General features: G+C 46.8%; 1 protein-coding gene across 3 annotated transcripts in view; it reads right to left on the bottom strand.

Moving 5' to 3' along the window:
- Nucleotides 1-9,318: 9,318 nt before the first annotated feature.
- The window catches only part of Nfatc1 (nuclear factor of activated T cells 1), a 107,939-nt gene continuing 105,786 nt past the window's right edge, over nucleotides 9,319-11,471 (bottom strand). For 2 of the 3 annotated variants that reach the window (XM_027403685.2, XM_027403689.2), the window contains exon 10: nucleotides 9,325-11,192. In XM_027403685.2, the coding sequence (XP_027259486.1) occupies nucleotides 11,143-11,192 (50 nt within the window). In that variant the 3' untranslated portion in view covers nucleotides 9,325-11,142. Of the gene's footprint in view, nucleotides 11,193-11,471 lie in introns of all 3 variants that reach the window. The other variant, XM_027403687.2, reaches the window with a different exon arrangement.

Here is an 11,471-nt window from a genome sequence, read left to right as displayed (position 1 = left end):
TGCTAAGGTTTGTTGTTGTTGTTGTTTTGTTTTCAACTTCTTGTGAATCTAAACTCATTTGAAAATAGGAAATCAAGGAAAGAGACAACATAAAAGCTTTTCACACATACCTTACCTGAAATAACATACCTTACCAAGCCTAGGCATAGCATAGAAGGTTCTAGATTCCTTGGAGATCAAACCTGAATAAAGCAGGCCAGCTCTAGGAATGGTGCCACACAAGGAAATGCAAAACACTTCTACTTTATTGTGGTAGAATATTATTTTAAAGTGTGTGACTTTTGTTTATGCTGCATTTGTTTAACTCTGGGAAGCTGCATTACTGTGCTGGTCTAAAACACCTGGTGGTCTAATAAAGAGCTGAGTCAGGAGCAGGGATAGGCGGGGCTGGGAGGCAGAGACAATACATAGAAGGAGAAACAAAGAAGAGGAAGAGCAGCAAGAAGACAAGGAGAGGAGGACTTAAGGGGCAGCCACCCAGCCACCCAGCCACCCAGCCACCCAGCCACCCAGCCACCCAGCCACCCAGCCACCCAGCCACCCAGCCACCCAGCCAGCCATGGAGTAAGAGTGAAGGGAAGGTATACAGAAATAGAGAAAGATAAAAGCCCAGAGGCAAAAGGTAATAGGGATAATTTAAGTTAAGAGAAGCTGGCAAGAAACAAGCCAAGCTAAGGTTGAGCATTCATAACTAAGAATAAGCCTCTGTGTGTGATTTACTTGGGATCTGGGTGGTGGGGCCCCTCGAAAAGGCCAAAAAGAAGAAAGTAAAAGAGTAAAACACCAACAATACTTCATTATGGAAATTTCTGTAGCATATAATTTACTCTTTAGGCAAATAAATGCAACACACTGCAGGACCTGCAACACAGAGAGCAAAAAGTGCTGGGTAACAAAAGCCAGGTGTGGAGAAGTGGACACACAGAAACGTATGTATTTTACATGTGGCCCAGCACAGCCTTTAGCTGACAACTAATGTGACAGCAGGAGTGCTAAGCAATGAGCTAGCGAAGGAGACATGAGAAACCTGGGTGGTAGAGCTCATGTGTTTCTCTTGAACTCCGCTAGGGGGTGCTGTTTTGAGAAGGCTGTGGAAACCTAGGGAGGTGGAACCTTGCTGGAGGACATAGGTGACTACCAGTGGACTTTGGGGTTTTATAGTTTGACTCCACTTCCTGCCCACTCTGCTTCCTGATCTACAGATGAGTGATAAAATAAGGCGACCCAGCTCCTGCCACCGTGATCTGCCTGCTGCCTTGCTTTCCCACTGTGGATTGCATCCTCTTGAACTGTAGCTCGAAACAAATGCCTCGTAAGTTGCCTTTTCTTGGGTATTTGACCACAGCAACAAGAAAGGTAACTAATACAGAACCCCAAAAATGTAGAAGAGAGGAAAGGGCTGACAGGAAACAGGACTATACAATTAAATCCAATCACACTAGTAATTATATCGAACACAGTAGTTTAGTTTAAACCACCCTGTTTCAGAGACAGAGAAAATGAAAGTATATTTAAAAGCAAAAGACCAACTATATGCCTATAAACATGTCTTACATGTTAAGGTGTGAAAGGGTTAAGAGTTCAGTTACAGATACATGAATTATATACCATGTCACACTAACCAAAAGTTAATGAAGCCATAGTGGGACAATTTCACAGTAGACTGCAGGAGCAGGGAAGGTGACTCCACGCAAACAAGGGAGTCAGTTAATTTGGAGCTCATATCAATCCTAAATAATCTAAACAGCAAAATTGGGGTTTCAAAATACATGATACAAGTTCCAGGAGAAATAAGCAAACCCATATTATAAAGGTAAGCACCTTTTAACAAGAAGGCGTTACATGTGTCAGGAGCCAGAAGACTCGGGCAGCATTATTCAGTAGCTTTACCTAACTGGATTTCTAAAATGTTCTGTTCAATTATACTCAGCAGACATTTTGTATCTTATCAAGTGCTGAGAAGCTTTCAGAGATAACCCATGTTGTGCACTATAGAACAAGTCTCAAAACTAATGGTGTTGGGCAATCAGGATAATCTCTAAACTCTTGAAAAAATTCATACTTTCAATAGGTTCAAGAAGTCAAGATGAAACCAGAAATGACTTTGGATTTGGTGAAGTAAAAGTATACTTACTAGGCAACAGGGAAGGAAGGCTCGCGGGAAAACCATGTCACTGTAAATCTACACTAGATAGGAGCTTGGATAGGGCCTCAGCGCCTATCTTTAGAAAGTAAATGTTCTAGTTTCATCTCTCTTACGGTGATAAAACACTGACCAAAAGCAGCCTAGGGGCAGAAAATGGGTTACAGTTCATCTTTGAGGGAAGTCAGGGCAGACAATCTGGAGGAATTCAGCTTATTGGCTCACTAGCTTATTGGCTCTTATACAGCCCAGGACTGTCTGCCCAGGTAATGGCACTGCCCACAGTGGGCCGGTCCCTACGTCAGTTGACAATTAAGACAAACCCTCACTGGCATGCTGACAGGCCAATCTGATCAGGTAGGTCCCTCAATTGAGACTGTCTTCTCAAATGAGTCTAGGATGAGTTCAATGGACGGTTAAAAATATCTAGGACAGCAGGCAATGAAAACGAAATAAGAAAGCAAGAGGATTAAAAACCAGCGCTCATGAATGAAGTTGGGAGTTGCTTTGTTTGGGAGTACAGTGTTTCACATATAGGTGAGGGAGTGAGAAGCCAGAGCAAGCACAGCCAAGAACTAAAGAGTGGAGACAGATTAACTGCCTGCAGCAGGTAACGAGAGTACAGGACCTACTTCCAAAATTCTGCCTTCCTTGAACAAAGGAAGCCTTGGGGTTTGATTTGAGATGCCTATACATGTTCATGTGGGAAAGCAGCACATTCAGCTTAAGGCCACAGTTTAAGAAGAAGGATGGTGGACAGAAACACCCGGGAGCATGCTAGGCTTCTGCCCCTAAAGGAGCACCAGGATACGAATTTGCCCCTAAGAGCACTGCCTCACTTAGCTGCTAACAGCTTCCTTTAAAACACCCACAAAATTTAACCTGTAGTCAGGTTGGTCAGAGGACAAAAAGGAAACCCAAATGGCCAAAGTCACTGGTGAAAGACACAGTGCTGGATACCCTCAGAGTACTTTATGCCAATAAAGTCTACCAGCGTCAAAAACTTCCAAAAATTGAGGGCTAGGAGATATCACACTGGCTCAAAGCACTTACTAAATACCCATGAGGGCCTGTTCTCATATCCCCAGACCCATGTAAAAAGTTGGGTGCACTCAGGCATGCCTGTAACCCCAGTGCTGTGTGGGGTAGAGGGAGAGGGGTTGCTGAAGCTTACTGGCTGCTAGTATGGTTCCAGTTTCAATGACAGAGCCTTTCTCAAGGAAACAAAATGGAGTAGGATACCTAACATCTTCCTCTGCACTGTTTGTCTACATGTGTGTGGATGTCTGTAAATACCAGGCATACAACACACACATGTGCACTCCAAACAAACAACAACATAACCCATAAATAACCAAGTAGCACTGTAACTATTAAGGTAATTGAATTTGTATTAGAAATACTCCCAAAAAGCCAACTTCAGACATGGGTGGTTTTGTTGAGAGATTGCATCTGAATTCCACACAAACTTCTAGGGACTAAGGGTGTGTGTGCGTGTGCAAGGGTGCATGTGGGGGTGTTCTTCTCATCCTCGCTTGAGGCAGTTTTAGTATGATGCTACAATCGGACGAAGACATTAGAAGAGAAGCAAGTGGCTGTGCCATCATTCCTCACACTGCAAAGTGAAGCCAAGCCAGGCTCACTTTGTGTCTGACAAAGAACTGAACTGAGGTGGGTTCGGGGATTCTCCACTCTCCTGGCCCAAACCTTTACCCAGGGTGTTTCCCTGCATCCTCTGCCAGTATAGCTCTTAAAGGGAGAGGGAATGAGAGACTGCCAGGAATGGTGAGGAGGCGATAGAGAAGGACGGGTGTGGGGAGAAGGCGCCGGCATGACTAGACATGCAGAGACACTCTGTGGCACACACAGTTCCCAATAAGGACTGCCGCATTTCTCAGGTGGAGCCCTAGCACACAGGCACTACAGTGAAACCTCACAGAAAGTGAAACTGCAAGCAATGTCCCATCAAGCATGGAGTCTTTTTCATTCAACTTTCTTTTGACTTGGCATTAAAAACAAACATACGAGTCATTGCTTGTTGGGACATAAAACTTGTTGAGTGCATGAGAGGACCAGGCAGTAGGCTTCCTAGAGGCTGTACTTCAAGGACGAGGCGATGCGGGTTAGGGTGGCTGTGCATCTTTGTGCCACTCGTAGAATTGTGGGTGCTGGACACCTGGAAGAACAGTGTCAGAACTTGCAGACACCAAGCTGGACACACTACCTCTGTGGCTGGACCTTGGCTGAGGTTCTCAAGAGTTTTCTTTGTCCCTTGGAAAAAAATCACAGAGATGGCAGTGGACTTTTTGTGAGAGGTTTGCAAGCAGGGACACTAAAGTCTTGGTCATGAAGCCTTAGGAGTAAAGGGAAGTGGAGTTAGTCACTTGAAGAGTCACTCCAGGCATGTGAGCTGACGTGAGGTCAGTCCCAGAAACAGGAAGGCCACAGCAGATCTGAGGCAGGATGTATCCTTAGTTGGAACTGGGAACAAAGGAACGGGGCTCAGGTGAGGTGAGCACTGGAGGCCCTAGGTGATCCCCAGCAACTGCTTAAAGGGCACTCGTGGTCACATTAGGTCCTGGAGCAGAAGGCCACTTCTGATCAGCACAGAGAATGCTGTACAGAGAGATGAGCACTGCAGGCTGGTCCAGGATGTGCCTTGGGCCAGTGCCATGTCAGGGTTGTGTTATGTCCCATTCCACTCTCCCTGTGGTGGGCTGAGCTGGTGACCCTGGCTAGAGACACATCCTGGATCACCGAGTTGAACACACGTGGTGTGATTGCCGCTCACTCTCAATCACGGCTTCTGTGATGATCAATCAGCTTCTCATAGTGTCTCTCTGCCCTTTACAGCCTCTTCTCAGAAACCCCTCTGGCAAACACCACTGCTGCTCTGCTGTAGCCCCCTTGTCCCACGGGACAGGGCCAACCCCTTGTCACAGCACACAAAGCCACGCAAGTCCCCAGACTGTTGCCTCTCTGCCTACTTGCAACACACACTTCAAAAGTTAATGGCCTCACAGGACAATGCATATTCTGTAGCGGGTGGAGCTTGGCAGGAACAGGTGATCCCCGTGTTCCTGAGTCTACCAGGGAGGCCCAAGTCTGGGCAGGAAACCCCATACTTGCTCACCAGCTATACTCTATTTCCTTTCTCTTATTCACTTACTTGGACGGTGTTAGCTGACCCCCAGCAGTTTTCACCTTCACTCGGCCTTCTCTGTGGCCAGATTGGTTCACAGCATAATGGCTGGCTCCCAGGGAGAGTGTCCTCTGTGATCATGGGAGAAAGCTGTCTTACTCTCTCTGAGTCTGGTATCTCTGGGAGTCTTGTCTACAGCACTTGTTAAGAGGGTAGCACCAAGTGGTCCCGTGTTGAGGGAGGGGTAAGACATTTCAGGAGATAAGATTTGCCACTGTGGGGCCTCTCAGCTGCTCCCGCCCCACTAAGCCCTCTGCTCCTGTTGTGCAGCCTCCTGACTCACCACTTCTCATCTTCCCAATGTGAGGAAGCAGAAGTTCGAAAGAATTTCCTCACAGAACAGGCTAAAGAAAGCCAGACCCCAGAATCCACAGAGGAGATGTGCATACCGCTGTCTATGCCCAGACATCAATGTCCACAGAGGGGCTGCGGGTGAGCGGTCTACATCCTGGCCCCAGTATCCCAACAGTGAGTGCAGCTGTCCATACCTAATCCCCATTGTCTACATAGGGACTGCAATTTATACTCCCTACCTGGACCATGTCAGAGGCAGCACTGTGTTCTACAGCCACTGCCAGCCTTGAGCCCTGAAGTTCAGAGCTTCATTGTTGCTGTCGAAGGAGTCTTGGCAGTTGAGTGTCCCCACAGCCAATGGTCATCGTGCCACAATTCTCTTCTCCCCAGCCAGTGATGACAAAGCCCCCCCAAAGCTGGGACATATTTGTTTAAGCATAGTGAGGTGGCCTCCATTGTGATAGACAATGTGAGTGTGGGGCATTTCTGAGAATTTGTGGTGGACAAAGAATTCAGACACTTTGCAAACTGACTTCCAGGTCTCAAGGGTTAAAGCCAAGAGATACATGGTATGGGTAATGTCCTTGTTCTCAGGAAGTCTGTGGCAGTGGCAGACTCATGGTTGGGAAGGAAGGATGGGGAAAAAAGAATGGTGGGGCTCAGCTTCTCGTTAGACCAGGTCAGAAGGGGTGATAGTACGGGGGGGGGGATGGGCTGATAGTGAACCCGACAACCAGGGCACTTTCCATTGACTCGGTTTAGCCTCAGGTAGATTCTCAGTTGTGTTTTCCTTTGCTTTAGATAAAAGGATGGTGAACCGTGATGACAGTGCTGGGAGTAGAAGCCCATTAGCACCGGCATGGCTTACCACTGTTTTATGCGCTACCACTACCCCTGTGCTGTCAAACTGAGGGTGCCATGTCTGAAAACCTGTAGGTTACAGGGATGAGAGACGGTAAGACTGCTTTTTGACAAAAGCACCTGGAAACAGAGATCACCCTAAACCTCACTTGGAGAACGTAAGGACTGAGGACTACTAGGTTTGCTCCTTTGGCCACATCCACAGAGACCTTGTCATTTGAGGACACTTTCACTGTAGGCCCTCCCAGCTTTGAAGTCTTTACCATGGCTCCATTCTTCATCATGTTAGCTTGTGTGTGAAGTAAAAGGAATGTCACCAGGAGCTCAGCTGGCACCAGAGGAATGACTCACATGGCTCCTTTGGTCCCAGCTTCCCGGCAGAAACCCTGGACGGGCTATCTCTGCTAAGCTCCGTCACAGGCAGGCTGAGGGTCTGCTTTCAGCTTCCGTCTAAGCAAATGTTCAGTCATCTTCGACCTAACCTAATTTTTTTGGCATAAAGAATTATAAATATGATGTGCTTCACATATGTAATTCCAAATTAGGTTAGTGAGCTGGGTCTGTCTCGGGGATGGATAATTTAAACATTCAGTTGCCATATGACCAGGGGCCCCACTCTCCAGTGTCTGCCCCAGAGCTGAGAATGAATGTATGTGACCATTCACAAGAGCCGTGCTTACAGAAGCTGGAGTTAGGGCGAGCCAGCATCTGCCTGTGGGAATGTGTCAGCGGCAATGGGGACTGCACAATGCAGCAGTGTGTGGCTCCATGGGGGTACAGCCATGTGCATGTTCCTCAGAGATGGGCAGGGGACAGAGGCCAGGCTCACAGGATAGTTGTGTCAACTGTCCCAGAAAATCTACTTAAGACAGAGATAAGTTTCTGTATCTAGGGGCCTAGGAACAAGCATGGGATTTGCTTGGGGGGGTAATGAAGACATTTTAGAACTGGACACAGGGGCCACACATCATGTGAACACACACACACACACACACACACACACACACACACACACACACACACACACACACACACACACACACAAAGCGGGAGACTCCTATAAGTTCTTTACCTCTGCCTTGGCTTCCTCCCTGAAGGAGGTTCTTCTATCAGAAACTCCCTGCCACGGTTTATACCCTCTATGGGGAACAGATTTTGCAAATACTTCACTGGCACTGAAAAGAGACCTGGCTCATCCACATCTGCCCACCCACAGTGTAACTGTGGAAGTAAGCAGCAGGTTTGGTGCTGTGCTCATGGGTGAGGTCAGAGACCCAGGGATGACTTTGTTTATCAGCAGGGACCAGTTAACTGTACTCCCAGTCAACCATGGCTACTAAGGCTAGGAGACTCCAGGGCAGGTAGCTGGATCCCAAATACCTGGAGTTTTGCTCAGTCTGCACTTGTTCATGAGGACAAGTTGCATACATATGAGAGTCTTCATCCCAAAGTCTCAGGTCAGAAATGAAGCAAACATGGGCTGTTCTGTGCTGCTGCTTCTCTCTCATATGCAACACCTCTAAAGAAATCCTCCTGTCCTTAAGGCTCCTGAGTGGTTTTGGTCACCGAGGACAGACACTATGGTGGTGTCCAGCAGAGCAGGAAGTGCTGCAGAGGACCCAGCCAACCCAGTTAAGCTGAGCCCTCTCTTACCCCCCACCCCCAAACACACACACACACTGCCCCGAGAACTACAGCGTTGTTCTGGGAGACATGAGGGCCACACAAACTGCCCGACCTCCTTGCTACAACTGAATCCAGGGATTCCTCAGCATTTCCTCATTGATCAAAATCAATGGGCAGAACCATCTATAACTGTTTAAGTTTGTGTGTATTTGGACAGCTGTAAAGTTCTACTGTGAGGACTGGGGAAAATGGGAATTTACAAAGCACATTCTGGGAAGGGCAGCTCCCAGCACCCTATGCTTTACAAAGCCACCATCCTCAAAGCCCAGCTGGCCCAGTCCCCGGTACACTGAGGGAACAGGTAGCTTCAGAGTTGTTCTGCAGACACATGAGTCTATTGCTCCCCTTAGACCAGCCTCCTTGGACATTTGTCCACAGGTCAAAGATTGGGAATATAATAAACCGCCATCTTCTCCCACATCATCCTCTGTCCTGTTTGTTATTCTCCTTGGGCAGGTCCCATGAGGCTGTGGCAAATCTGACTTCAAATAACCTCGAGGCAGCACCCAGGTGGGGTGGACACATGCTCATCACTGTAGGTGAGGGGGGTTTCTCTAGTATGATAAGTCGGTCTGTAAACCTCTTAGCAAAGAATGCAAGGATTTTGGCATTCAAGCCGCAGGCACAGAAATTGTTTCAGAGGTCAGTAATACTATGACCACCCCATGTCTCCTTGGTCTGTGAGTATCTCAACAGAGTTTCTCACCACAGCTTAAAGAGGGGTCTGTGTGGGGAGGATAAGACTAACAGAAGGACAAGTGGAGAGAGAAGGCACTGGCCGTGTCAACTAAAGCACAAGCACTCTCTTGCTAAAGCAACTTGTCCAATCACCATTGAGCATGTGGGTGGCCAGAGCCTCACCCAGAGTCTCCCTCTGAGAGAAAGTATTTGGCATAAGCAGAAGTTCCTTCCCCACCTCGACTGGATGGGCATTTTTGAAGTGCTTTGTTTACACTGAGAACACCACCAAATATCCACTTGTTCCTTTCAGGAAGGGAAGACAGCTTCTTCCTATGTTTAGATGACCCGGGAACGACTATATCCACTTCATAAAGCACTTGTCACAGATCCCCACATTTATGTGTAATACAGAAGAAAGCCGAGTAACCCACAATTACTCTCACACAGACTGTCCAGCAAAAAAAGGAAAAAAGAAAAAATACTGCTTTATTGGATCCATTTTTCTAACTACAAAGACAGCCGACACAAATACCAAACGCTTGCTTTCATATGACAGTCCACTAAGAATGGTTCATGCAACTCCTTGATGCTAATAAACACAGGTACATACTAGATGCGGGCGGGAGGCAGCCTGCAGGCAGCCAGGAGCTATGTGTGTACAGGGTGGCACATGTCAGCTCTTCGCAGTCGTGTGAAATCGTTCAATATGACTTTCAGACGTTTCTTTCTTTCTGTGAGTTGGAGAAAGGTAAAACACCACCCTACAGATGAACATTTTAAAGATGCATGCTTTTCCTGTCACAACTCCTATCTGTGACTAACTTATGTCCACCCACAGGTGCAATTCAGGCATGTTCCATAAGGGGGCATTAACTCCTAAGGCACAATCATTAAACATGTTTTAATTAAACCATGCTTTTTGGTTATAAGAAATAATGGGCCACTGCTAGTGACTGTAATAAGCAGCTAATTACACAAAGCCGACACCAGCCTATCCATTACCAGTAGCTAACCTGAAAACATACTATCCACAGACTGCATATAGAAACGTTTTTTGGTAATTGTTTTCTCAGATGAAGCAGAGAGCTATAAGGCTTCTGTGAAATAATAATCTTATAATTGAACAAATATATTACACTCCTTTTGTAATGTTATTTACAACCACTTTCAGACTTGGCCATTTGGTAGCCTATGGGCATTTGAGCACAGCTCTACTGCGGCCTAGAATGCTCAGTAACTGCATGAGATACGAAAATGCCCCCTGCCTTTGCAGGGGTGACAGGCCCTGTCTGTGCAGGGGTGACAGGCCCTGTCTGTGCAGGGGTGATGGGCCCTGATGGAAGGTGCTGGAAAATGGGGTCTGGACTCTGAGGTGCATTCTCAAGGTGGACACTCATTATTGCTAACATGGAAGCCCTGCTGGGCCTGGACAGGTCATCATCATCTCCGTTCTTGAATATCTATACATAAATAAATGTCTATATGTACAAGCATGCAAACACAAGGTACTGTCCCATAGCAGGCATGTTTTGCTCTGTCCAGGGCCCTGTATTGTGCTGATCAACTTCCTTGTGCTATGTTTGAAGCCAGATTAAGAACAAAAATCTCAGCATGCTATTATTAACAAACCTATGGTTTTAGTCACACGGAGGAGGGAATCTCATTATGAAAGAGCTGAGATGACAATTGGAAGATCTCTAAAATGCACTGGATAAGGCAGGCAAATTGTGTAGGACAGCCAGGAAAGTTAGAAATAAGTAGGAAGCCAGAGCTGACCAGAATCCTATCAATTAGTACAAAGGATAAAGGCTCCTAACAAAGTTTTTTTGTTTGTGTTTTTGTTTTTGTTTTTAATAACTTTGGCTCCTACAAATACTCTTATGGTAGAAAATTCAATGCTTGCTTCCACAATGCCCTGGCGTGGTGGTAGGATGAAATAAGGCACTTCCAGTGTTTTACTCCAGTGGGCAGGAGGGTCAGGCTGCCACACAGGCCTTCTTTCCGTGGGCTAGCATCTGCCCCTGGCCTCACTGGCCAGCCCTTCTCTTTTCTTGAGATGACTTTTCTCTCAAGAGTTGTAGTGGCTTCCTCTTCTACTCAATCCTTGTCAGGGAGCTACTTCTTCAGACATAAGCTCCTTGCATTCAGTGAGTTGGGATTTCTGAGTGGTACCAGATGTGTGTTCAGTTTATTTCATCAAAGTCTTGCTTGCTGAAGCCTAGTTGTCTGCACAGAGCCAACTCCACACAGCTTCTGCCAGCTCCAACGTGCTGAATTAGGAGTGGGGGTTCGTGCTGGAGAGGTCATTGCGAATGATTTCATTTACTGCAAGAGAATGAGAGGAAAGAGTTTTAGGGAAATGGTTCCTTACTGCCAACTTCCAAGTTAATAGCAGGGAATGCCAACAACCACTTTTCTAACGGGTTATATTCCGTCTGTGATGCTTAGATGCTCCAGAACACCTTCTCTGGGGCAGGAGTCAACTCCAGATATCCCCGAAGTTTGTAAAACAAAATGTTGACACACTACAACATCCCCTGGAGTGTGCTCAGTGGCTGTTCATGAGCCTCCCTTTGTTTGGGACATTTCATTTGTTTTTCTGAA

The sequence above is a fragment of the Cricetulus griseus genome, chromosome 2 (genome assembly GCF_003668045.3).
Source record: "Cricetulus griseus strain 17A/GY chromosome 2, alternate assembly CriGri-PICRH-1.0, whole genome shotgun sequence".
NCBI lineage: Eukaryota > Metazoa > Chordata > Mammalia > Rodentia > Cricetidae > Cricetulus > Cricetulus griseus.
Note: the sequence above shows the minus strand (reverse complement) of the source record. Positions and strands in the feature narration are given on the sequence as shown.